At 41.8% G+C, this 27,979-nt stretch overlaps 3 protein-coding genes across 4 annotated transcripts; 2 read left to right on the top strand and 1 right to left on the bottom strand.

Annotated features, from left to right (window-relative positions):
• Window position 1: 1 nt before the first annotated feature.
• ndufaf1 (NADH:ubiquinone oxidoreductase complex assembly factor 1) lies at window positions 2-4,659 on the bottom strand. 2 transcript variants are annotated; one of them, XM_079528487.1, is made up of 5 exons: window positions 4,639-4,659; window positions 2,111-2,645; window positions 1,048-1,233; window positions 579-653; window positions 2-305 (listed from the first exon to the last, which is right to left on the bottom strand). In XM_079528487.1, the coding sequence occupies exons 2-5, from the start codon at window positions 2,618-2,620 to the stop codon at window positions 165-167; spliced, it is 912 nt and encodes a 303-aa protein (XP_079384613.1). In that variant the 5' UTR covers window positions 2,621-2,645; window positions 4,639-4,659; the 3' UTR covers window positions 2-164. The 2 variants fall into 2 exon arrangements, with proteins under 2 accessions (XP_079384613.1, XP_079384612.1); XM_079528486.1 differs by lacking the exon at window positions 4,639-4,659 and adding an exon at window positions 3,012-3,323.
• rtf1 (RTF1 homolog, Paf1/RNA polymerase II complex component) lies at window positions 3,891-19,050 on the top strand. Its single transcript, XM_079528483.1, has 18 exons — window positions 3,891-4,072; window positions 5,210-5,320; window positions 5,602-5,752; window positions 7,614-7,818; window positions 9,001-9,118; window positions 10,986-11,097; window positions 11,219-11,357; window positions 12,457-12,634; window positions 12,820-12,902; window positions 12,998-13,085; window positions 13,217-13,324; window positions 13,413-13,490; window positions 14,094-14,215; window positions 14,418-14,475; window positions 14,566-14,643; window positions 14,742-14,846; window positions 17,704-17,818; window positions 17,982-19,050. Exons 1-18 carry the CDS (start codon window positions 3,989-3,991, stop codon window positions 18,086-18,088), a joined length of 2,040 nt encoding a protein of 679 aa, XP_079384609.1. The 5' UTR covers window positions 3,891-3,988; the 3' UTR covers window positions 18,089-19,050.
• A 1,075-nt stretch (window positions 19,051-20,125) lies between these two features.
• On the top strand, window positions 20,126-27,328 carry golga5 (golgin A5). The gene is made up of 13 exons (XM_079528166.1): window positions 20,126-20,734; window positions 20,995-21,668; window positions 21,974-22,180; window positions 23,073-23,292; window positions 23,594-23,717; window positions 23,882-24,085; window positions 24,456-24,626; window positions 24,793-24,921; window positions 25,727-25,825; window positions 26,210-26,432; window positions 26,556-26,655; window positions 26,746-26,809; window positions 26,893-27,328. The coding sequence occupies exons 2-13, from the start codon at window positions 21,002-21,004 to the stop codon at window positions 26,971-26,973; spliced, it is 2,289 nt and encodes a 762-aa protein (XP_079384292.1). The 5' UTR covers window positions 20,126-20,734; window positions 20,995-21,001; the 3' UTR covers window positions 26,974-27,328.
• Window positions 27,329-27,979: the final 651 nt, after the last annotated feature.

The raw sequence follows: 27,979 nt of genomic DNA, 5'->3' as shown, positions 1-27,979 counted from the left end.
GATTTATTAACTATCTTGCTTTAATCATGATCTATAATGTAAAATATAATCTGTCAATACAAGATCATGACTATATTTATAGTCTTTTTACATTGTGTTCTATAGATCTAACTTTGGTTGTTGACTGTTGGATTTTATTTAATGGGGCTGTACAGTGATGCTTCTCAGACTTCAGGGTTCCTCTTGTAGACCTCATAGGCAAACTCTTCTGTATGTGCATAATCTTTACAGACGCCAAGGTAATCTATCTCCAGCTGGAATGGGCCATCCGCTTTGTCTCCCAAAGTAAATCCAATTGTGTTTATCTGCGGAAATTAAGAAGTGTGGTCGAATTAATTTAGTGTGTTGTATTCACACATGTAGCTCTGGTAGAAATGCATATTTTACAGGTGGATTCACATCTTTTCCATAGCAAAATAAGCATGTCTACAAAGACAGGTTTTAGCAAAGAATAACTGCTACAATTTGAGCCTGGTAACCTCATGGCATTGTTATAGCATATTTCATATAGTGAAGTATATATATATAGTGTATGTATGTTTTTACTTATAAGTTACTTAGCAAAAAATATGTACTACCTTGTCGAGCCAGAGTGGATGTTGGTCATCTTGTATTCTTCCACGATGTGCCAGGAAGAACTTGGAGAATGGTATCTGCAAAGGAGTAGGGGATATTTTAAAGGTTTCCTTTAAGATTATTTTAAGCATTTTACACTTTTAGATTGGAAAGTGTAGTGACAGGACACGGGACAGAGAGGGGAGACAACGGGAGTTGGATTAGAACTCAAAACAATTTAGACACTACAGGTGTGTCAGCTAAACGCAAATGCACTAACGAGCTGAGCCACCACCAGGCACCCCATTCCAAAACGGTTGTGTCAGTTTCCACATGTGAAGATTAGATTGTAAAGGCATTTCCAAAGGTAAAATAAGTAATGCTAACAGCTGTTTTTGGTATCTGTACAATGATTCACGTGTCTTTTAATGCAAACCAAAGGAGAGTAAAAACAACTGACTGAAGCCTCAAATGGTGAAGGATGGGGTATACCTTGATATCTTGCCAGTAGGGCCCCCCTCTGGTATACAAGAAGTAACTGTATACATCATCTTTCTGGTGGGAAAAGTAGGTTTCTGCTGCAATATTGATCATCCATGGGCGTCCATCACCGCGCACTCGTAGATGAAGTGTGTTGAATCCGGACCAATCATAGTGCTTCTTCCTCTCAAATGAAGCCTACAAATGGAATATTTTAGGGTTAATTAGTGAATGAAGAAAAAAGTGGAATGTCCACACACGATATACTGGGATGTGCATATCGTTTTCCTTCTTTACATATAATTAGTAATTAGTGACACATCTACAAACAGTTAAAAAACGTGTCTAAATATGGATGATAGTCACTATTAAGAAAATGATTTGAAGATGTGTCCATTAATCCATCAAAACCGGGAAAGCATCCATGTAATTTTAAATTTTAGCTGGCTATTCAAAAATAGCAGATGAACAAGCTCACATTGCGTTACTTCGTGCCGTGACATTATTTATTTTAGGGGTGCTAGCCCCTCCTATGCCCAGCTTTGTGTGTACCAAATTTGAGATGATTTGAAATGGCTGACCACGGAATGTCAATGTGATGTATGACGATAAGAGCTCCCCTCACTTCACATGATTTTTATCTTGAAGAGGCCCTTGGCATGAAACAGTTTGAGAACTACTAATTTACAAGGCATTTGTAGAATCAGCCTCAGTTCTTGATGGGTTAATAGAACATGTAGAGGCAAAAACAAAATGCTTTCAATTAAACTAATATAATATAAAATAAGTCAACTCAATTAAAATATGATTAAAACAAGTCTTGAATTTGAGTAGGCAAGTGTTCTGGACAAATTATGAATCCTTCAGTGGACCAGCCAGTTATAATTAACTTCCCACCCTGATCGATTTAATTCACACTAGATGAAACGAGCATTGAGCAGCTAGCCTGGCTTTGGCCATAATGTGGATTCACTGACACATCTTCCTGGGGAGGAAGCGAGAGTGAATTCACGTTATCGGTCTGGCTAAAGCCGGCTAGTGAGCAGCATCACTGGATAGGGGATACATTACTAACCAGTGGTTGCTTTGAGCGCATTGTACAGTATCCACTGTAACGTGTTTCTCCATCCTTTGGAGGAGCAGAACACAGAGTCCCATAGAAAAAACAGGTATTGTTGTTCCTTCCAAGTTTCATGTAGGCTTCACTCTGGCCTCCTATCTCACGGTCCGAGGACACCGTCCACTGCTCCAGGTTCTCTGGCCCTCTGAATTCCCATATTACTAGAGTCTGTTCAAGTATATGTTCAGTAAGTGATTTCCCCTCTGGACCGATCCAACGGTCGGAAAACTCTTTTTTCAACAGTGTAAAGGTCTTCTTGATACCCTCCAAACCTTTTTCGAAGTCTACTTTGATCTTCCAAGGAGGAGTGGTGTCTTTGGTCTGACCGGGCCGTCTGTATTCACCCTGAATCATAGACCGTGTGGCCACAGATACAGGAGAGATGCAATGGACCAAGATCTTCCTATGGTGCATGGAAGCTATCAGCCTCACTGGAGGAAGATGAAGAATCCTTGACAGGGACATTTTTACTTGTCAATGCAGCGATTTCCTGTTGGGAAGAAAGAGACATTGTATAGAACTTAAATCTGAATTAAAATAACCTTGCTTTTAAAGTGAGCTTTAGAATTGAATCTGTCTCTGTATTAACTACAGGACGATTCTGCCCAATGCAGTGCATGCTGTACCTCACGATTTAGCATAGATGCCCATATCTATTAATCATATCATGACGTCAAGTCACATCAGTGAGTGTGTCCAAATATGGAATCCAGGATAGCCAATGCCACACGTACTATTACATCAGGATTATGCATAATGCACATGTAATAGGGATTTGCGGATTTAATACATATTTTTGGATCCAATCGACTTCACTCAGTTGTTATATATAATACGCAATAACGATTTAACTTACCTACGGTAGCTGGACATGGTCACCATGGCTTCATTAATACAGCATTGGAAATGCTGGACCTACTACAGGAGTCATACCATAGAGTATAGAGTCATACTAGTGATACGACATACGAGTATCTTGTTTTATGGGTTGATATGTTTCCCAATATGCGCAAAGTGAGTTATTTGTTGTTTAACAAATACAATATAACCTTAAACCGAGCAATGTGTTGTTTGGGTGGTACTAATGTAATATCCACGCGCGAACATAATCAAGGTCGCACAGATTCAGAGCAGCAGCGGAAATGGGCTGCGTTCAACAGCAGCTCTAAGTTACGGAAGCACGGAAGGAACATATTTTTCTTTCGTTCTTACTTCTGATGATTGGTTCTGATCTCGTTCAACTTCTGAACAAAAGTGTCCTGACCTGAACGCACCCCCGGTGCACCAATGTTCCCAGTCCTGACAGTGAGTGACACACTCGGTAAAGATCGTTTGTTATCTTTGTTATTGTTGTTGTCACATGCACGCGCGCGCCGAAACACACACACGCACACGCACACACACAATTCAATTTTCAATTCAAATTTCAAAGGGCTTTATTGGCATGAGAAAACATACGTTTACATTGCCAGTGGTTGACAGTAATACAAACTAACAATAATATGAATTTGTATACAGAAAGCTGTTGTTGGTGCATTGATTGATTGATTACTTTATTAACAGTTTGTAAACAGCTGACAGCACAGTAGTAAAAATAAGTTAATTGGTTCCATTGTGGTCCTATGATTTTGATTATTCTGTTTATTTACGTTTGTTTGACAAATATTCGTGTGTGTGCGCGCGCGTGATTTATTTATTTTTGAGTGCGCAACTGCGCATGCTCTGTAATGTCTGCGTAGCGCCGTTCGTTGCGTGCGGCCGTCCGCTGGTTTACCATCAAACATTCAGACGACACAGTCTAGCAGATGTAGCACGTTAGCCTCCTCGCTAATCATGGTTAATGTAAAGAAACGGAAAGGTCGCGTCGTGATTGACTCTGATTCCGATGAAAGTGCTAGCGACGATAACTTGGATCAGGTAACGGAACACGACGAGTCTTATTTTGTCGCAATGTTCATTGTTTATGTTGTCAACACTTTGAGGTGAAGCTAATGGGGTGCCAGCTAGCCCCTGGTTGTGCTTTGCCTGGCCTTGCCTTGGTAAAGCTGAGAGTGGGCTCAGTCTATTTACTGGAACACGATACTTAAACTGTGGTGGTGTTATCCCCCTGGATTCCCTCAAGTGCAGCAGTTTTGTTTTTAGTGTTGCTCGTTTGCTTAAATTAATGGACCCCCCATATCTCTGCAACAGAATGCTATTATTTTGCCAAGTTTTAGGTTGCTTTTTGCTTTAGCTAGCTAGCTAGCTAGCTAGCTAGGGTTAGCTACGCCAGTGTTGCATCTCAAGAACACAACATTACATTATGAAGCAGGAAAACACCGCGCCAAAGGCTCGGCTCGGCACGGACTGGTTCTGTACCAGACTGCTTCACACTTAACTCTAGTACGGATGTTTGCTATTAGTATTAGAACACCAGCTTTATGGTTGTTGCGGGGTGTTTAGGCAGCAAACGTCTGCAATGAGTCGCATTCGATTTACTGTACCTTATCTCGAATGACGTCATGGGCGCAGAGACAGAATTCTATTTCGGTGTTGTTGACAAACTTCAGCCAGCTATTTTACCAAGTGTTCTCTCTAATCTTAGAGTTGAATTTAATCCCACAGGGTTGCACCTGGTTTAAGTGTTTTCCCCCAGAATATTTTGTGGCGGGGACAGTGCACACACAGGTAGCCATGTAGCCCTCATGTGTAAACAAAACACATGCAGTCACTTGTTGAAACCAGCATGGGGGCATACTGTGCTTTTCTAATTCCATCAAGCAAACTGCTGTTGATTTGTATTTTGTACTATGTAACAGTATCAAGTGTCTATCTGTTAGACTGTTAATCAGAGGTCCCCAATGTAAACAAGTCATAGTGCTTTTCTGGGTATCTCAGACCCTCTTCAATCAATCAGTATGTGGTCATGCTTTTCGGATGTACTTTTTGATCAAGACAGCTATGACGGCCAGATGTTTGTGCAACCACCTTGTGTTTCTGCAGTGTTATTTTCTATAAATTAAAATACAATTCCTGGGATTTCACTGACTAAACCATATTCCCTTTAAATTACAGGAGCTTTTGTCATTGGCAAAGAGGAAGAGAGTTGACTCAGGTGAACATGAAGAGCCAGTCAGTAAGCCTGCTGCTTCTACAGACTCTGAGACGTCGGATAGTGATGATGAGGTATGACAACAAATTAATGTGTCTACCAGATTTGAATAGTATTCTCCCAAGTATGGCTTGCCTTTTAGTTGAAAATTGAGCCCATACAAGCAAATCAATCATTCTCCTAGTGCCATCTCTTTTCAGACTTCAATGCACATTAGTTTACTTGGAATTCTTTCACATTAACTTCAAATTTCCTCACAGTATAAACCTCTTGTCTTTATTTTTGTGAAAAATAAAAATGTAAACAAAACATATTATTTGATGATATACACAGAATGTTTCAATTCTTTGTACAGTGGACTGTCGGTGGCACCAAAGGCAAGAAGAAGGTTAAGCAAGGGAAAGGGTCGGATAAGAAGAACACTACAAAGAAGAAAGTAAATAAAGCAGCAGCGTCTGGTAGCTCCGATGGAGACAGTTCAGCTGAGAGCTCTGCTCCAGAGGAGGGTAAGTTGCATCTGGGGTGAAATGTGGGGAGAAAAGAATGGTACCAAAGGATATTCAGAAGAAAGAAAGCACTGGAGAAAACTGTTTTGATGTCGATACATCTTCATCAGGTTTAATTGTCCATTTGCTCCAGTGCCTTCCTCCTTCTACACATACCAGTCACACCGGATGCACGGACCAGCCTGAATTTGGCTTGAGGGCAAGTTGGTCGCAGTGGAACCCCTTTGTTCTTCCAAATAATATTCCTTGTAAGCCTTCTCCACAGTCAGAATATAACATAACTTCTTCAGAAGTTCAGATGGTGTATTATCGGACCTCATAGAGTAGAGGGACAGTGCAAGGCATACCAACAGCTGTTGATGGTATGGATGGACATTATATGCTCCCTCTTTTTTCACAGTTAGTATTCTGCAGTGCTGCTTTGGTCTAATGTACCTTGTTCATTTGTAGAATAATTTCTTGTGGCTGTCATTAGGTGACTCATCTTATCCTACTTATCCTAGCTGGCATTTAGGGCAGCAACTAATCTGTATTTGGGAGATGTGGACTATTTACTTTACTCCCCCCCCCCCCCCCCCCCCCTCTTCTACACTGTAGGGGTCTTTGATGGCTTGTTTGTCTGAGCGTGTGCACACACTTATGTGTGTCTGTGCCGTTGACGGACAATATGTGGGCTCATGTGTTGGGAGGAGGCATCATTAACCCACTTGGTGCCATTGCCATTATTGTACGTCAATTAAAGCCAATTAATCAATGCTACCCTTAACGCCATTGGCGTAGCGCTACAGCAATTGCACTTTTATAGTGCATTCAATGGATCAAGTCATAATGCTACTCACGTTAGCATCTGGTTGCTAGCTGGTGCTGTCAATAACACAGGATTGCGGCATTAAAATCATCGTGGCCATAATCACCCATTTCTTTCAATCGCCTATATCTCCTATTCCTTGTCCCAGATAACATTTTTGGCCAAAACAAGGTTTATTCCACGGCCGACGATGCAATCCCTCTGCATCATGTTAAAGCAGCACCCGCGGTGAGCCTGTTCTGACATTCCATATGTTGATCTGACCTCAACAAACTCTGTACACTCAAGACACGCTCCATACGGCCAGTACAGAATTCATTCCATATGTTGATCAGACCCCCCATACCACTCGCCCCGCAGTCTGCTGTCACCCAGATGCAAATGAAAAAAAAAAAAAAATGGGGCTCGTCTTATAATCACAGTCGTCTTATATTCGGCAAAATACGGTATGTTTTATTAATTGTAGGTACCTTGAATAAGGGTGTCAGTTAGCCTAAATGTGTAAATGATCCCCATGTATCCCCATAATGCATACAGTGTACTGGTGACTATTTGAAGAAGGGGAGCCTATCATCAGGGCTTTACATTACAAGGCTTGTCTTGTTGTCCGGGACAAGTAAAATATCTTTCTGGTCTGTTGGACAAGTGACTCATGGTTTCACTTTTTCTATGACTCCTCCAAGCAGCAAACAATATTGTCTGGCATTTGTCTTGCTTTCCTAATAATCACCTTTCCAATATAATATTGTTAATAGCCCTGCCTAGAACGACGGATCTATGACTGTATTTGGAATACATGAAATTTATGCAAGATCACAGACATTCTACGGCTATTAACTTGTAAACAGAATATACATCTAATATTCAAACATGTATTCACCAAAACCAACTTATAGTTTAGTTGATTTAAAATGTATTTGTATGTGCTTGTGCTCCGGACAAGTGACTTTTGTGCCCGGACAAGTGAATGGGAAATGTACTTGTCCGAATGACAAGCGCATCAAAAAGTTAATGTCAAGCACTATTATCATGGACTTATTTTCTCCCTATCAGGCGAGGTCTCGGATTCAGAAAGCAACAGTTCCTCCTCCAGTTCGGACTCAGACTCTTCCTCTGAGGACGATGTTTTCCGGGACGGTTATGGTGACGACCTGATGGGAGATGAGGAGGACAGAGCTCGGCTGGAACAGATGACAGAGAAGGAAAGAGAACAGGAGCTGTTCAACCGAATTGAGAAGAGAGAGGTGCTAAAAAGACGGTAAGTGCATAATTTAAATTTAAATATTAGTCATTTTAAACGTGGTATTCTAGTGTTTTAGTACAATATTCATTTAACCTAAATGTGCTGTATACTAAATTTGCATGTTCAGCTCACTGTCCAGACTAGGGATGTCACTGTCAACCCACGCTTTGATACGATAATGGGTTCATACTGTGTAGTATGGCGGGTGTAGTGAACAAGCATACTAAAACTAAGTTAAATTAATAGTTCACCCAACAAACGAGATCGAACAGGCTCATGCGTCATTTATGTATGAGATTATTTAAACCGATAAGGTTTAATCCCAGAACACTAAACCCTTTTGTCACACCATCAGTAAACCTGGGTATATTTTACCTGAGAAAAATATTTCGCATCACATTACAGTACAACAACACTACAGAGTCCAAACAGTGTGGATTGTCGATTGCAAGTGTTGTTTGGTGTGTGCTGTTTTTGTAAAGTCAAAGTCCCGGCAGGGAAGAGTCCCACATTGCAGCTGTAGTGGGGACCTGTGTGGCTGCATGTTAGACATGTTAAAGTCCAATAAAAGAGAAAGTGAAGTACGTCTTCCTTTGTCAGGTAGCTCCCGAACTTGACCAGAACTAAAACACATCGCATGGATGCACCTGGGACGTATCCTCAGTGATGTATCCCAAGGTCATCAGGGTTTTGGGTCTCTCGAACATCATACCCCTCACTCAGGTGACCCAGCTGGGGTGATCAAGTCCCAATTTACGTCCCAGTAGCTACCCTCGATCAGTCCCATTAGGGCTAATAGGGCAAGACCAAGGCCACACAATCCGTTGCTCCGGAACTACTCTGCCAGGACTGGGAGAACCAGATTCTGGCATGTGGAAGGACTAGGCTCTGTGGGTTGACTCCTGTCCGGGTCTCTACTACGTTTCACCAGGTCCACTCCTGCTCTCACGAGAGTTGCTCCGGCTACTTCTCCGTCTCGAATCACGTTCAATTTCGGTGTCGTTCAGGGTTCTCCTACTTTTACCGATCCTTTCATTATTTAGGATATTTTCTTGAAGTTCTGATCAATAGAATTCAATTATTTTAGGGTCTTATTTAGATAAAACCGTCGGAGACCTCGTTGTTTAGGGTGTCATCCTTTCGGTAGCGGAAGCGGAACCCGTGTGTCCGGTTTTTAATGTTGTTTTTCTCCAACAGGTTTGAAATTAAAAAGAAACTGAAGACTGCAAAGAAGAAAGAAAAGGAGGAGAAAAAAAAGAAGCAGGAGGAAGAGCAAGAAAAAAGGAAGCTATCTCAGGTCCAAGACACACAAGTGGTTAGTACAGTTCTGCTGGCATTTCACACATTGGTTATGGGTGGCTCTGTTTGATTTGTTCTTAACACATTGAGAGCCCACGCAAAACTGCCCAAAATCACTTTCACCTAGAAAATCCATTCACATTTTTTATAATTCAGCTGACTGTGGAGACACATGCTGGAACTTTTTACTTTGAAATGTTTTATAGTTTCTGAGTTATTTAATTTTGGGCACAAAATGTGTTAAGAGTGATGCTGGTTACTCATACTGGAAACCCTTCTTGGTGTTTTAAGCATTATGATATACTGTAGCTATTGAAAACTAGCAGATCTACAAGCTCATAGCGCGGCACCGAGTGCCGCGATACGAGCGCAAATCTGTGAATATAATGCTTTCACAGCGAACATTTTTAACTCATATCTTTGCTTGTGGGAGCCTGGGAGGTCCCTGGAACTACATATTTTCAGATGGGGGTCTGCGGCCAAATACAGATTATTCTGGGGGTCCTTGACATGAAAAAGGTTGAGAACCACTGACATAGAAACATAGGTTTTTCAGAAAACTGTCAGGATTTAGAAGACATTTGTGGAATCGTCCTCTGGTCTAAATGGGTTAAATCAGAGCGCACAGCGATTTGCAGCAACGGAGAACATTTCAAGGTGCATCAGGCGCCATCTTGGATATAGCTGAAGTAGCTAGATGTAGCCAAAACAACCCCGAGGCGATCAACAACAACGGGAGGTATGATTCTAACGCGACTAGCGACGGGACCGCGATGGGCCGTCAAAAACATAATCTTTGGTTAGAATTGGACGGATTGATTTAGATCAAAAGTTATTCACGTGTTAAGATTTTCGATCTCATCCGGTGAAATGGGGGGGGGGGACGACATTTTGGATGACGTCCCAACCGGAAATAACATCAAATGTTGCACAACAGGCGCTCCCAGCCTGTGGAGCGGTGCGCTCGTTTATGATATCAATAAAGTTCTGTCCTGTGATTAATCTCCGTCCTGAGCGTCGAGTTACTCCGTTTATGCCGCTCAGGGTGTTTAAAAGCCCATGTTCAAATCATCCAAAGTATGTATGTATGTATCTATGAGTAAATCTTGAAAAAACAAGAGGGTGGCCACACACGCCAATAGCCAGAGTGCCAATATTTTATTAGGACAGCAGGTAAGACAAAAATGAATCTAACGTTTCGGCAGTTAAGCCTTCATCAGGGAATGATGAAGGCTTAACCGCCGAAACGTTTAATTCATTTTTGGCTTACCTGCTGTGCGGCCACCCTCTTGTTTTTTCAAGATTTACTCTACAGTTTTTGTACAATGTATGTATCTATGAGTCATAGATAAAATCACCACAGCACTATATTCTCGTTTAGTGTTCGAGTCAATCAGCTGTTTTCAGGAGGAAAAAAATCGATTTATGAAACATTACATTACATACAGTCATTTAGCAGACGCTTTTATCCATGCTTTTATCATGTAATCTTGACAGAATGAGCTGGAGCTGTTGTTTGTGTGAAAGAGAGCGCACTGCGTTCGTTTTCCCTTTCTTTTTTCTGCAGATCTTTGCCAGTTTGTTTTACTTTATTTCTCCAAACACAAGTATTGTTATTTTGTTACTAGCAAACTTGTCTAGTTTGAAATGGGAGAAATTGGAAAAGTGGGGGAGAGAGAGAGTAGGGGAGTGACATGCAGCAAATGGTCGAGCCAGCCCGGGAATCGACTTTCTCATTGTCTTTACAACTTCCCTGCGACATACTAGCGGGGTCCAGGGGGTGTACTTGTACATCAAGCTGCCTCACGCTCCTGCCCTATGGGCCTCATGGCTCGGCAAGGCTACTTACTTATTACTTACTTACAACTTCCACCCTTCTCTAGGTCACGTCACACAATAAGGAGAGACGATCCAAACGTGACGAAAAGCTTGATAAGAAGTCCCTGGCCATGGAAGAACTGAAAGCTGAGCGTGAGAAGAAGAAAAACAGAACAGGTTGGCACACGGTCATAGTCCTATTTCTATTTTTGTGTTATATAGCCCCTTATTGTTATTGTTCTGGCAATGAAGAGGTTGGGACATTCATATGCTGATCTGTGACTTCTCTGGCAAACAGCTGAACTGCTGGCTAAACGTCAGCCCCTAAAGACAAGCGAAGTGTATTCTGATGATGAAGAAGAGGAAGAGGAAGATGATGACAAATCATCTATAAAAAGTGACCGGAGTTCACGCTCTTCATCTTACGATGATGACGAGTAAGTATGAGAGAAGAACTAACTGAGCAGTTGTAACGAAGAACCATTTAAGTCCATAATTTATTCTGAGGCCTATCTGTCCTGACCCCTTATCCATATTTTATAAATTATGGATAATTATTATGGACTCACTGTTATTCGTCTCAACTGCTAACAAAGAGCCAGTATGTTTATGTCTGTTTATGTCTATTTGATTGCCTGACCTAGCACCTGATAGATGTTAGACACCCCAGAATTGGTGTCTAACTCAAACCACCATTCATGTATCTCTATTTTGATGAGCATATCGTATCTCCCTTTTGACCTACATTTGAAATGTATATAACTTCTGCTTTAATAACATGATGACAGTCTACAGTCAACTTTACAAATGCTACTGTAGTGAACGGAAAGGGAGCCGATAGACATAAATTACTGTAATAATACTTTACTCAGTAGTAATGTAACCTATTACTCTGCCAAAACTGTAATTTTACTCATATGTTTGTAACCGTTTTAGAAAAGCAATTAGCCACGCGAGGTCCCAGTTTACCATGGATTTTATAATGGCTGAGAGGCATAAGTAGATGGTAACCTGAGACCTCTTGTGGCTTATTGCTTATCTGTGTTGGACGTTTGTTTTGGTTTCAGTGGTTGAGCTGCTAACAAGGGATGTTTTTAACCTTATTTGAGAAATTATCGTAGGGCTGTGTTATTAGTTTAGTATTGTTATTTATGTATTGTTTTTATTGTGTATTATTTATGGAGCAACCCAACCTAAGTTTTCCACAGTGCATGTACTAATGTTCCTATAATATTACTCTTGATACAATTAATGAGTAATATAATTACTTTTTAAAGGAGTAATAAGCATAGTATTCATTTCTATGTAATATTTCCCAACACTGCGTGACTGCGTATCAACTGCGTGTCACATCATCGCTGCCACACCAAATCTCCAATGACCTCTACATAGAACCTTTATGTTGATTAAACCCTGTTATTCTCCTCTGGAATTCCAAAAGTGTATCTCTGGATGTCTTGTCTTTCTAGTTTATCTAAAGTTTTGCTCATATCTCTGTTCTCAATCTCTGCCTCCATATCTCTCTCACCATTTTAGGAAAGAGGAGACTCCACCAAAGTCCCAACCAGTGTCACTCCCAGATGAACTCAACAGAGTTCGCTTGTCCAGACACAAGTTGGAACGCTGGTGCCACATGCCCTTCTTTGCCAAGACTGTGACTGGGTGCTTCGTTAGGATAGGTATTGGGAACAGCAGTAGTAAACCAGTTTACAGGGTATGTTACCTCTAACATCTTGCTTTTGGTCATGTCTTTTGAAATAATTTATTTAACCTTTAACCATGCAGACAAGTTAAGAACAGTTTATTTTTTACAACGGTGGCCTGGCTCATCAAGATTATCAATACAATTGCCTGCTTAAATTAAATTGTGTAATTATATTCCTCCCTGGCCATTGAAAGGTTGCTGAAATAGTGGATGTGGTAGAGACGGCTAAAGTTTACCAGCTTGGAACAACAAGAACAAACAAAGGGTTACAATTAAGGTAGGAATCTTAGATTCCGACTAACAATCAATGTTTTCTACAATTAACCTCTACTCCCTGAATGTGTGACTTTGAATCTTATTCATATTTGACAGGCATGGAGGTGACACACGTGTCTTCAGACTTGAGTTTGTGTCAAATCAGGAGTTCACAGACAATGAGTTTATGAAGTGGAAAGAGGCGGTAAGTAATGGGTTGTAGTTTGGAAATAATTAATATACTCTATACATGAAACTTCAAAGCTTTTAATGAGACATTGCAAGATCTGTCAACCCTGAAATACAAAACAAAAAATGTTTCTTTGATCTTTGCAGATGATGGTTGCTGGGATGCAAGTCCCAAATCTTGATGAAATCACCAAAAAAGAGCAGTCCATCAAAGAGGCCATGAACTATAAGTTCAATGATAAAGACATAGAAGATGTATGTTTGTCACTCTATGCTTTGTCTATGTTCTGGTCTGAAACATGCAGAGCAGAAAAATCTAATCTTTGCATTTACTTTTCTTCAGATTGTGAAAGAGAAGGACAGATTTCGAAAGGCTCCACCAAATTATGCCATGAAGAAAACTTCTCTCCTCAAAGATAAGGTACTGGGAAATATATTAGAAACATTAAGTTCTCTGTTTGTATGTGCTGCCTCTGTGTGACAGTGTTCTGTCTGAGTCATATGACACGTATTAGAGCTGAAAGCTCTCCTCTCCCCTGAATACAGGCTCTTGCCTTACGGCCAATGGTTAAAGGTCCCTGCAACTAGAAACAACGGGTACAAATTCTCATTTATACCGTACCTACTTCCATTCGTGCCATCAATAATGGAAGCAGAAGGAGATTGCTGTTGTTCAGTTGTGGGGACAGTTTACAGGCCCATCACCATCTTGGGAGGATGGTGATGAACTGTTTTTTTTTTAACTTTAAGATTTTTTTCCTATTGTGCAATATGGTCGTGGTTTGCTGTCTATGAGTAGGTGGGTGGTTGGTTGTTGTCTTGCTGTGTGGACTGTGAACACATGATTATAATGGCATGATTGATTAATATGATTATTATCTGGATGTCTTTGTCCTATGTATATTTATTGTGTATTTTAGAGTTCTTAATCTGCTTTGTTGCAGCACAAATTGACCGGTTTGGGATATAACCACCATGAACCTTCTGACTGGGCCGATCCCTCTTTGTTTATGTTTGACTAAAGGCCATGGCAGAAGACAGAGGAGACGGTGATCAAGCAAAATCTATCCAGGATGAACTGAATGAGCTGGAGGAAAGAGCTGAAGCACTTGATAGGCAGAGGACCAAAAGCATCTCTGCCATTAGGTTGGTAATAGTTTGTAACAAGGAACAACATCGTTTTATTAGCTAATAAGAAAGACTTTAAGTAATAAGACAGGCTTTGTTTTTAGCTAGTCTGTCTCCCCGTTTCCTGTCCTATCTTCACTGTGTACCATCATCAAAGGCTCTTTATCAAAGGTTTAGCTTTACCTCACACTCACTTTAAATTATTTTTTTTATAATCCAGTTATATAAATCAGAGGAACAGAAGTTGGAACATCGTGGAATCTGAAAAGGCTTTAGTTGTAAGTTCCAACATTCACTTGCTTGTACAGTAAATTATGTATTACAACGTCTCTTAATGGTCAAATTCTAATCACTACTTCTTCTCACAGCTTGAAGGACAAGAAAAAAAGGACCAACCAATGGACCCTTTCACCCGAAGACAGTGCAAACCCACTATGGTGTCTAATGTAAGTGTTCTTTATTTCCTTCACAGTATATTTAATTTAATCAAATTCTGTTTAATTTATCTGGGTAATCTAATACCATTGACCTTTTGTGTTTTTAGGCTAGAGACCCATCTGTACATGCAGCTATCCTTGAGCACCTAAACCAGAAATATGGCTCAGGGTCAGCAATGCAAGATCCCAACTCTGGGGATAGGAACTACCAGGTAACATGGGTGCACATTCAGACAACTTTAATGCCTGATTTAGAGTCACAGTAGTCCAGATTGGTTGCACTGTATATTTGTAGCCGAGTCAAAACCTGCTCTACAAATTTGATTGATGCGCACATTAGAAGTGAGTATACGGTACATATGACTAATGTAACAACATTCGACATATATACACCCTCCACTACCCCATGTTAATGATATTACAATTCAATTATATTCACCAAATGCACTACGAAAGTGGAGAAAAAAACCAAATATCTGATTGGAATCAGTGTAGACACTGCAGACTGTAGAGGGTCCATTTGGAGATCTTTGATGCCTCACTCTGAAGAGATGGATGGATGAGGGACAGACTGCCAGGAGACAAAATTTTATATCCTGGCCACACAATTTTGCAATATATCTATTATACAATTGAAAAGGTGTACCCAAAAAGCTGTACGCAACCCAGGAAAAAAAGGCACCAGCTACTACGTCACTGACACACTGAAACACACACTGCAACAACCCACTAAACACACTAACACGTCACACACTTACCCTCCGCGTCGATCCACGGCTATCTCCTCATGTCGCGCAGCACGCCCACACTCAACACCACCCGCGTAAAAATTGTCATTGCACTGCCACTAAAGCCGCCTCCCGTCCAGACTCACAAACAATATCAATATCAATAATAAACACAAACACGCCACAAGCACCGACACCCCCGCCTAATTTGTTGCCACGTCTATGAAAACAAGCACAGAAACAATGCCATTCAACACGCTACTTACACACACTACCACTCGCTTACAATACGCGGACCTGGCAACACTACATCCCCTCTCCCATTTGCTCAAAGCCAACCACGTGACCCACGAGAGCTTTTATGTTACTGCAACACCGGAAGTTACACGCTACACACACACACATTAGAAGAACAACACGAACACACCACTACACACACACACACACACGGGCCACTGTTGCCAGGTCTATGAAAACAGGCCCAGAAACAAGCAAACAGACCCAGAAACAAAGCCTTTCACCACGCTACTTACACACACTACAACTCGCTTACAATTCACAACCCTGGCAACATTGTTCCCCGTCTTCCACAACACACACAGTCCCACACAGACACACACACACTGATTCGGACTTGGATGGACAGCGGCGCGATTACATAAATACACCGTTTAATTCATGCAAACACGACAATTGCACCACCAGTTTCATTAATGTAAACACGACAATTGCGCGACCCGTTTAATTCATGGAAACATGACAACTGCGACGCACCGAGGCGCATGGATTCTGTGTGTGTGTGCGTGCGGGGTGCCTCTGAATTGGAGTGTTTATGTCAGTCAGCGATGCGATCCGTTGTTATTCAGCCAGGAAAACAATCTAAACATTATATACTAACGTCAGCATCGGGCAGATTAACACACACAAGCGTTATTAGTTGAGTTTTCTTATTGAAGTGCCTCTGAATTGTAACGGTGTGTTTATGTCAGTCAGCGATGCGATCCGTACCAGCACCATATGCACGGACTGGAGAGAGGCGAAGTGTTTCTCTCCCTTCGGCTCATGTAGCCCTCATTGTAACTACAAATATTGTTCCCGAACAAACAATGTGGGGTCACTGCAATCCGCAATCCAAAATATTGTAGCCCTACTATAATGCAGTCAAGGTCCCCCAAAAAATATACTACAGTATGTTCTGCTCCATTCTCAACATCTTTTGGTTTCCAAAAACAGTAATTTATTGTAAGCAAACAAAAACAGTAAAAAGCAGTTTCATGTCTGCTTATTTTCATTTACATTAATTTCCTTTGATGTGAAAATACAACAAATAATAATAATACCGGCCCAGGCGGTGGCGTAACCGTCTGGGCACCCGACTGGTAATCCAGTCGCAGTGTGCCGCGGGTTCGACTCCCGAGCCCGACACGGCCTTTACTGCATGTCTTCCCCCATCTCTCTCCCGTTTCCTGTCAGCCTACTGTCTGTCCCTTCAAAAACCAATAAAAGGCGTAAGCCGCAAAAAAAATATCTTTAAAAAAATAATAATAATAATAATACCCATCCGTTACTACATGTCAAGGGCACAATACTGGAGTGGAGTCTGTCAAATCCCGCTATTTCCTTCTTCCCATTGCGCTGCGGCGGCGAAATTCTAGTAGTATACAATATATATACAGTGCTGGCCTACAATGCATTTTAAGGCTACTCTCACCATTTTACAATGGACATGTTACTTGTAATTAAACCGTACTGTTATATTGTTGTTTATTACAATCTCTTGTTTTGGTGGGTGTTCCAAAAGTGGACATGGAGCCTTCGTTCTACCCCTCCCGCCCAACACTCCTTGCTGACAGGTGCCGCTCCGCAGCTCGTAGTAGACCTGCAGTGACAAATATCACCCCCCCCCCCCCCCGGCCTTGCCCAGCTTCCCTCCCCCAACCACGGGCCAATTGTCTTTGGATTTGATTCCCTAGACTCTTGACAGGTAGTTTACCACTGCGCCACCCGAGCGCCCTGCCTCCTCCCCCCAAAAAATACTAGACAAACATTACAGCAGAGAAATCACAAGAGGGTTCCAATGTCCTCAAGCCTCTTCTAGGCTGGTCCGGTGCATCTCAGGAGCAGGACAGCAGAGAAACTCATGGTGCTTGCTTGTGATTTATAGTGTTACTGTTTAATTTCCACAATCTGTCGCCAACGTTGCTTCATTTTAGCCCAAATTAAATAAATTAACATTCTGTGGTGTGACAAACTGATAACACATTATTACTGCTTTAATGCTAATGGAATTGTATTCCGAGTTCTTTACGTTATAATCTAAATTGTCCTTTCTGTGTTCTAGGGACAAGCTAACAAGAAAGACAATGATGCCCCCAAAGCAACAAGCGATCTTTCAGAAGACCTATTCAAAGTTCATGATTTTGATGTCAAGATTGACCTACAGGTTCCTAATGCAGGTGAGATGAACTCTCATGTACAGTATGTTCATCATGCCATGTAGGTCATGATTATGTGAAATTTCATTGAGTGAAAAGGCTTTGAAGAGACACAGCCAGCTATTGGTAAACTCTTTATTTGTTTTATAAAATATTAATATTATATCCGTGTGCTTTATTGCAGAGGCAAAGTCTCTCTCCGTGAGCTCAAACGCTATTCCTATAAAGGATGGCGCCCCCCGAAGGTCTCTCAATCTGGAGGACTACAAGAAAAGGAGGGGATTAATCTGATGGCTATGAGCCACTTGTTCAAAACCACATTGTATGTGCAACTGGTTTGAGTCTGTGTGTATGTGTGTGCGTGAGAGAGAGAAAGGTGAGAATGCGTGAGTGAGTCTGAGGACAGGATGTGTGTGAGTGTTGATACAAGAGACTGTTCATCCTACCACAGAGGACATATTGATTACTAAAGCTTAATCATTAAGCGAAGACGTTTTTATCAAGGATCTCTCCAGGAAGACAAATGTCCAGAAGATTACGTTTTCTTTGCTGTTATTGCATTCAAACACGGACGTTAAATTGTGTTATTTCTTTTTTTTGTTATTTTGAGTTTGTATTTAACTTCTCTTCCCTCATTTGGATGTAAGGGAGTACACTCTTTTCATATTTCTTTTTTAAATATTGTTTTGGAAGGATGGTGCTTTTGGATTTTGACCGTGAACAGGCAAGGACAATTATCCTCTGACTTTAATTTTCAGGTTACTCTGAGATTACTGGACGGAACACTCGATGAAGCTGAATCAGCTTTTACCTCATCATCAGTGAATTACTTTGTACCTTTGTTTCCCTCCCAAGCATAGCAGCTCGTGGTTTTTCATAGAGCTGATGGAGATCTTCCATGTATAACTCAGCTACAACCTACAACTTTTACCCTTTGTTTAAACAAAGGAATATAGGAATGGGACACATCTTGTCCGATTATATGTCAACTGGATAATGTCACTTTTTAAGTATTTGAACCAGCCGGATTTAAGATGAAAACAAAAACAAACTTTTTTTATGGATGATTAAAAGCATTACGTTGTTTATTTTATCTCTAGTTTGGTTCATGGGATAAATCCCCTCCCTACTTGCAGAGCAGATTCTACGTGTTACCAATTGTGTCCATAGTCAGTTCTTGTATTGATGTGGCATGCCATGTAAATATGCATTTTGGAGTGAGTGCGGAAAAAATAAAGAGGCACTGTTTCATATGTCTTGTGTCTGTTTCAACTGAGTTACTTAGTGGATTGGATGATTGCACTCTCCCACAGTAATAAGGAAAAAAACACATTGGCCATTTTTACGCTATTAATCAGTGAACTCAGTCAGTAATGTGTGGAAGATCCATAGGCAGCCACAACAGCTTGGCACCTTCTCGTCATGCTGGTCACCAACCTAGCCACATTTTGATGTGGGATGGCATCCCATTCCTCAACCAGGATTTGTTGCAAGTCAGCCAACGTGGTTAAATTGGTCACTAGTCTAACACGTACAGCACGCTCAAGCTGATCCCACAAGTGTTCAATTGGGTTGAGGTCTGGACTCACGGCAGGCAATTCCTAGCCTGGGTAAACCCCTACCCAGGCTAGGCAATTCCATCCTCTACTCTCAAATTCTTGAGGTACTCTGATGATCCTGGCTCTGTGTGGGTGGGGGCCGCGTTGTCATCCTGGAGGACGGCATTAGGTCCCAGATTCTGAAGATATGGGCCACTGGCTCCAGAATCTCATCCCGATATCTCATTGAGATTGCCTTCAATGATGACAAGTTTTGTCTTGCCTGTGAGAGAAATACCGCCCCGTACCATGACACTGCCCCCATGGAAAGATGTCACACGATCTGTGCGGCAATCTGTATATGTTCTCCATGCTGTCTCCACCCTTTGATCCTGCCACCCAGCCTCCGCAGACAGAACCTCGATTCATCACTGAACATGACGTTGCCCCACAATGTCAAGTTCCACGGTCGGTGCTGGCTACACCAGCGCAAACGGGCCAGACGGTGATGGGCAGCTTCCTGTCAGCATGAAGACTGGCTCTGTGCAGTCTGATCCTCAGTCTGTGCAGAGATGCGTTTGTAGTACCGTTGAGCAAATATAAATGGTACCAGGACTGTCCAAATAATGCTGCCACTCTGTATGCTGGAACGCCAGCTTCCAGTTGCCCTATTGCACGGGCTTTATCCTGAAGGGACAAACGCGGCATCTTTCCACATAGTCTTTCCACCAGTATTGTTGCTTCTGCTAGGAGCATGCGCTGTATGCGAATAAAGAAAACTGTAAACACAAGAAATGCTCAGGTGCCTGACACACGCCTGTGAGGCTGATTTGCACTGAGTCTACTGACACACCTGCCAGGCAGTGCCAGCACTTGAAGCTCAAAACTAGAGTGAATAGAATGCCAGCAGAACAAGCCTGGTGCCAGGGCAACCAAACTAGTCTTACTGTTTTGCTTTATTTATGTTCATGGTGTGTTAAATGGGACTGTGTTAGCCTGAGTGGTTAACCACTTCCCCTTGAAATCACATTGCATTCCTTCCTTTTAATGAATTTCAAGGGAGAGTGGTTAACCAGGCTAGTATAGGACAGTGTGTGCAATGTGCATATACTAGAAATAGAGAGTATAATCTACTGCATGTAAAAAGTAAAATTACCGGCTCATTTTTAATCGGGCTCTGTGTAAGGCACTCTGTTTTGAGGTCCTTGCTTTGCTTGTAACACTTCCTGGTCCACGTATTGTAGTCTCGAGCAGGTCAACAAGATCCTATTTGACAGGTGATGACATTCGACAGTGTATTTTCAAACAGTATCGCCCCTCTATCATGATCACCAATCCAACCTGACCGATAGCAAACTAACTGGAGATCGTTTGCATTTTGGACGTCGTTCAATAACGGGTATGTCTATGTAGCTTTTCATAAGAACTAGCTAGCCTGTTAGCATTTAGGGTACAGAGAGAATACTTTAAACCTCTTGTAGTTTAGCGTCATACTAGTTGCAGGCAGCATAATTGTATCCCGTAACCCCTTATATTATTTATGCTGATATTAAATCGCATACGTATGATACGTTGGTAACGTTACCACCATGTTAGTTAGTTCAAATGCTAGCTCTAGCTGTAAATATGAGCTGCTAGCTTGTTTCTCCCATACTGTAGGTGCAGAATGTCTTGGTTTACTGACTTGGCTGGGAAAGCTGAAGATTTCCTAACTAAAGTGGACCAGGGCGCTGCTACTGCCATTGGTAAAACTCAAGAGAGCCAGAGGACATCGTCCTTTTCATCATCCTATGAGGGTGATTCCATGAGCACTCCTAGATACAGCAGCACAGGCTACAAGACCGACACATCTGTGACAGAACACTCCTATGCCTCTCCGCAAGATGCTACAAGGTTTATTTCTACAGCTGCTTCCAACATCAAGAGATCCAACTTGGTGCTGACTGGCACAGCTAATGTATCCACTTCAATCAGCAACGCCACCACCCCCAACACAGTCAAAGCCTCCTCAGCGTTTGTGAGGCGCAAAAAGAGCGAGCAGGATGTGGACGATGACATGCTATTTGACTTTCTAAACAGTTCGGACCCACCTTCTGGTGATCGGAAGGATTTGAGACGGGAGCCTCTGAAAGTGGTGGTCCCTGAGGTCACCGAGGTACAAAGCACACCTGATGTCCCTCCACTCTCCGCTGCTGCACCTCTTCATTGTCTCCCTTCGGCCCCTTCCACTCCCCCCTCGACCAGGGGCATCTCACGGGCTTCAAGCCTCAGCTCTTTGTCTACTCATAGCATGAAGATCTCAGATGATGGGTCTGCCAAAGATCAAAGCCCAGGTATGAATGTATCATAGTTGCTCACTTTTAACTGACAAGTTGTATAGTATATAGGCTATAAGGCTAAGTGTCATTGTTTGAGGACAACAATGTGGAAACATTTTAAGAAGAAATTGCCTTTGTCATTGAAGTTATATTATTACAAATATATATCATATCAATGTATTCATTCCTCAAACTTCTGGCTATCACAAACTACACACCAACCAATCTGACCACAGTGCACAGACATGGTCTATGTACAGTTGTCTCACCGATTTCTGTCTCAGAGCTCTGTGTTTTTGTGATACCGCCCACTGCCACAGAAACACCTGAGAGTTCAGGTTCAGACTCTGGCATGGCCCCTCCCACAGAGTCCTCCGCCAGACAGGAGGCCTCTCCTCCCACAGAGGAGCCCCAGAACCTGGTGCTGTCCAGTCTGCGTCTGGAGAACCAGCTGCTGCGCGGTGAGGTTTCCTCCCTCAACCAGGAGATGGCTTCCCTCATCCAGAGAGCAAAAGATATGCAGGATGGTAGGTTGTTGTGAGGATGAGGACACATAGCTTCACTTTGTTGGGCAGAAACCTTATTTTGTCCAAAATGGTTACATTTCAGGAAATGGACTAAAGAACCTGTGTTTCCAGTGGATCCAATGTAGTTATTATCTCATCATAAGCTCTTCAATATTCATAAAACCAAGAGAAAGACCTGGGCACTTTCATGCTCACTCAAAAAATAATCTACAAGCTATTTCTGTTACCTTTGTATGGCACTGACTGTAGTATGATGAAGTAGGCAGCGGTTCCCAAACTTTATTGGCCATGTCAGGCCATGTATTTGGCCGAAAATGATACATTTTTTAATATGATTATGGCAAATAAATCACAGAATGTCACTGCACTGAGAGACATGCAGCTGCTGTATACTCCCGCAGCTGCTCTATACATCTCCTTACAACAGTGGTTTACTGGATTTTGCCGTTTGTGCTGCTAAATAACACATACATTTTTTTTAACACATAAACCGCCATTACCGTTTTCATGTCAAGCACCCCCTAGAGGGTGTTTGCGCACCACAAGGGGTGCACATACCACAGTTTGGGAACCCCAAGTTGAAATATGTAGATGCAAGGTTTCTGGTTGCCCAACAGCAACAAGGATAATGGTTAAATATTTAATTTAGGTTTGCAGTTGCACACTTAATTGTGCATGAATGTATCATACTATTTTAGTGTCTAGTTGGGCTTAGGGTTGCAAAAATTCTAGATAATATTTATCCAAAATTTAGACCAGTAATCGTGACTATGAATCATAATTTCTATATAGGAGGGGGAAAAATAGGCATTATATAGTAGTTATATCTGAATAACAGCACAACCATAACTTTCTTCTGTAATGATTTTAAATAGCTGCTGTCCTTTCATAGAACTGAACCAGACCCGTATGCGAGGAGAGAAATGGAACTCAGACCAGTCCCGCATAGACCGAACAGTTAGGGACATGCGGTCGCAGGTTGATGACCTCACAGAAGCCCTCTCTGCTAAGGATGGTCAGCTTGCTGTTCTGAAAATCAGACTGGATGAAGCTGACCAGCTGCTAAAGTCTCGCAACATTGCACTAGAGGAGGCACAGTTTGAAAGGTCAAGGTACAGTGCCATCACATTTCTCAGTAACACAGTTACAATATGTTGTGACAACATGATCAATTTGGACTACTTTAGTTATAGCAGTGTACCAACAGTGCTCTGTTGTTGTGAGTACTTTATAGAGACGTATTAATGAGCGACTCCCAGCTACATTTAATTACATTGTAGAGACGTGTTGATTGCCTCCCAGATGACATTAGTTAGGATCACACACTTTCTGTCACTTCTAAAGCTTGCACTTAACTCTCAAGCTTAATGTACTTGTACAAACTGGAATTGTAAAATATTTTCTTTTGTTCAGAATTATGCTGGACCAATCAGAAGGGAACAACCTGCATGTACAAGCTCTTGAAACTGTACAGGAGAGGCTGAGAGAAGCTGAACTGTCCCTCAGGAGGGAGCAGGACAACTATAGGCAGATGCAGGTGTGTGTGTGTGTGTGTGTGTGTGTGTGTGTGTGTGTGTGTGTGTGTGTGTGTGTGTGTGTGTGTGTGTGTGTGTGTGTGTGTGTGTGTGTGTGTGTGTGTGTGTGTGCTTTTTGATTATATATATTTTTTAGAATGGTAAAGATTGTTCACCTTTTTAACAGAATGAGTACGCTACCCGGTTATCCAAAGTAGAGGCTGAGAGGCAGACCCTGGCGGAGGCAGTGACTGCAGCAGAACGACGGGTGATGGAGGAGAAGCACAGGGCCGATGACCTCCAGCAGCAGATGAAAAGTGCCAAAGCAGCATCTGAGACTGCCAAGCAGGAGTTACAGGACTACAAACATAAAGCTTCACGCATCCTGCAGGTCAGAGGTCCTCTGCTACTGGCTTTAGCTGTTCTCCTTCAAAGTAGTCTATACAAGACTTTACAGTGTCTTTGAGTGCTTAGTAAAGTGCTATATAAATGTCATTATTTGTATTGTTATTACAGTGATATTTTAAGTGTCTTTGATATTCTAATAGCTGTATACGTGATATAATAACAAGCATCTACTACTTAAAAAGTGCTAATGTTATGCAGTATTATTAGTTTATTACAGGAATATTCTTTTCCAAGAATATGGTCTTTTTACACCTGGGAAAGAAGAAAAAAACGCTGGAAAAAAGTATTTCATTATTTAAAAAATTATAATTCTCTAATTGTTATTTGTCTGCTGTGTAAACATGTTTGTCCAGTCCAAAGAGAAGCTGATCAGTAGTCTGAAGGAGGGGTCTGGGCTGGAGGCTCTAGATGGGAGCGGTGCCACGGCTCTGGAGCTGGAGGAGCTACGACACGAGAAGGAGCTCCAGAGAGACGAGATCCAGAAGCTGCAGGGCCAAGTGCACACGCTCCGTGCAGAATTACAGGTTAGATAAACTCAGAGATGCACAATGTTGTGGTAAAAAAAACTAATTGCAACAGAAAGGGTTTTAGTGGTGGAAGCTTGAAGTCTAACCATTTCCCTGCCAGCAATAACTGCTACTGGCTGTATTGTTCAAAACTTGCATGTCTTTCATTATCTTTCTCTGGCAGGATTTCGAGAACCAGGCCATGACGGAGGCAGAGGCGTGGCGAGAGCAGCAGATGGAGCAACAGGACCATCAGGCTTTACAGAATAGAGTACGACAGGAGGCAGAGGCTGAGGTGGAGCGCTACAAACAGGTGAAGGTTCTTCATTATTGTCACATTCCTTATACCTTGTATACAGGTATAAGGGTATAGTTTACTTTTCTTCGGCTCCTTAAACAGCATACTGTAGTAGCATACTTCTTAGTTGATAAGAAGAAAAAGTCAGAGAAATGAAGAATAAGCATCTATACATTATACCTGTATATGCATACACTTTGGCAGTCGGTGTCAGAATCAGCCAGAAAATAAAGTTAAATAAATGTAACTCTGAAAGTGTACATACAGCAGACACTGCAGCAGCAATGCCCAGCAAGCACGGTCAGGACCTGGACGAATTAGTGACGTCTCTATTGGGGCCAGATCAAATCAAACCAAGACTAGTCAGATCTGGCCCAGATTATCACCTGATTTCAACCAACATCAATTCTGCCACACTAACATGGACTTCCCTGGATGAATCAGAGAGTCCGATTGAGGCCAGATGAACTTAAGTCATATCATAACTAGTCAGATCTGACCCAGAATAAGCTATATTATTTCAACTGGTAAAGACGTCCTGGAAATTACGTAAAGATCATCCCCATATGGGCTGTGATCTGGCCTAGTCCTGAACGTCACCAGAGTCACCGGAGGACGTCATCATAGCGTCATCATGATGTAATTTGGCTTGCTGGGTGCAGTTTACAAGCTGGCATTTACAGTATGTTACTAGCTAACAAGTAATCATTCTGTTCGGTTTGGAGGATTATTATTTTCTGCATTTTGTTTCCCCAAACAAATCGTTGGTTTATGTTTGAGAACAAAGACCGACTATGATTTGTACTGATGTCTGCCACAGGAGTTGCAGTACGTTGAGGATGAGCAACACCGTGCCAAAGCCACCCTTCAGAGCAGAATCAAAGACAGAGAGGATGAAATCCAGAAACTCAGGAACCAGGTAAACTACTTCTATTCCTGTAAATTTGTAACATCTTTTTGGTGGTGTTTTGGTTTATCTGCAGATAATCTCACAAATGTAACCCCTGAAACGATACACCTGTATTTGTCTGTATTTGTGCCGTGAGGGACATACTTATTCCATGTAGTGTTTAATACAGCACAATTAAATTATTGGGAAAAAGTCAAATAAAACCCATAAAAATCCATCCTAAAGCATAAAGGGACACTACTGGGAAAATGTAGCTTTCAAAATATATTAAGTGATCAGGGTTTTTGCTAAATAGAAAAAAAATCTAAACAATGCATTAACCAAATCATATCCAATGAGTGTAATGTCCCCATTATTAATGAAGTGCTCTTTGATGAACTGTGTTCCGACTAGCTGACCAACAAGGCACTCAGCAGCAGCAGCGAGGCAGAACTGGAGAGTCGGTTGCATCAACTGACTGAGACGCTGATCCAGAAGCAGACGATGCTGGAGGCTCTGGGCACAGAGAAGAGCTCCCTGGTCTTCCAGCTGGAGCGCCTGGAACAGCAGCTGAAGAATGCTCAGGGAGGACAGAGCGGAGGGCCAGCCATCAACATGGGGCACTTAGAGGGACCAGGTAGGATACAATTGGATATTTTTGTGGTTAGAATTGTGTACATTGTTGATTAAGCTGGTGGTATGCCCTCATTATTGACTTCTTTTATGTGGGTGTTTACTATTCTGTGTGTTTCCTTTACAGGGGCACGGCAGAGGAATACACCAATCCTTTTTAGTGACCAGGACAGCCCCGGAGTGTACGGCCAAGTACGCAAGGCAGCCAGCACCATTGACAAGTTCAGGTGTGGCATTGTTCTAATCTACACAGTATAGCTTGTGTTTCCTCTTGAGACATTTCTTCACATTACACATGGATGATGTTGTCATTTCAGCATAAGACTGGGGATCTTCTTGAGACGCTACCCCATGGCCAGAATTTTTGTTATCCTGTACATTGTGAGTATTGTATATAATCAGCATTTGTTCAAAACATGCAATGTTAATTCATGCCATAATAAAAGACGATTTCTCTTTCCCAGGGGTTACTGCACCTATGGGTCATGGTGGTTCTTCTGACATACACGCCGGAGATGCACCATGGCCACCCGGATGGAAGATAGAAGTCTTGAATACAGAACTTCGTGGTTCAAGCTGCTGGAACATGGCTCAAGCTAGCATATTCTTCTTAGGACTTAATAATAATTGGTTTGCACAGACATGCTATGGATTTCAGATTTGTGGTTCCCAGTGTCCTGTCTTCATTCTGAGGATACCCAAAGTGGCTATAGCATGGAATTTGACATACATTATACAGCAATATACTGTACCGGTTGGGATTAATAGTGGGGTATTAAATAAAAGTTGATTTCACCCCTCTCTCTCCTCATCACCCTTTTTAGGACATCTATTTGTTTTCCTGACAGATTGTATTTAACACTGTAAAAAAGATTCTTTTAATAAATATCTTAAACTGTAGCTGGTGTTCATACTAATTGTCATTTTATTTTTAATAAGTCCAATTGTTTTACCCTACTTTATCACAGAACACTGATGCTGACTATGAATGTTAATTAAAGCCACATTTTGTCGCTGTTATGGTCGGGATGCTCACCCAGACCAGATGGCCGTGAAATTGCTTGTTGCAATCAAGGTTGGAGATGGTCCATTTATGAATCTAGTGGTTTAACATATGCACATAAACTTGACTAAAATCTACACAATTCAAATATTTGAAATATGTTTCGGCTTTATAGGCAAAACTCAAATGCTAAAGATGCAGTCCATAGATGTGATGTCCTACTCAAACCATGGTCTCCTGCAAGAGTCCCCGCAGTCCCAAATCCTTGCTTTGCCAGGGCCCAGGAATACTGGATTTATGAGTTTAGGGCATAACTTGTTTGTGGTTGTGAACCCAGAATCAGTATGTCTCCTACCCAACAACAACTAAAGTAAATGGAAGAGTAAGGAGACTACCTCATCCAAATACTGTGCTAGTTATTATATTGTAATAGCACACTCTGATGGGTTAAAATAACAATGTATTCACTTCATTCAAGTAATCTCCCGATTGCAGCTTTAACTCATTTAAATGTATTTAATTTACATTTTTTTGCATCACTAGAGGGA

The sequence above is a fragment of the Electrona antarctica genome (assembly GCF_951216825.1).
Source record: "Electrona antarctica genome assembly, chromosome: 18".
NCBI classification, from domain to species: Eukaryota; Metazoa; Chordata; class Actinopteri; order Myctophiformes; family Myctophidae; genus Electrona; species Electrona antarctica.
The sequence above is the reverse complement of the archived record's forward strand: the minus strand, read 5'-3'. Positions and strand labels throughout refer to the sequence as shown.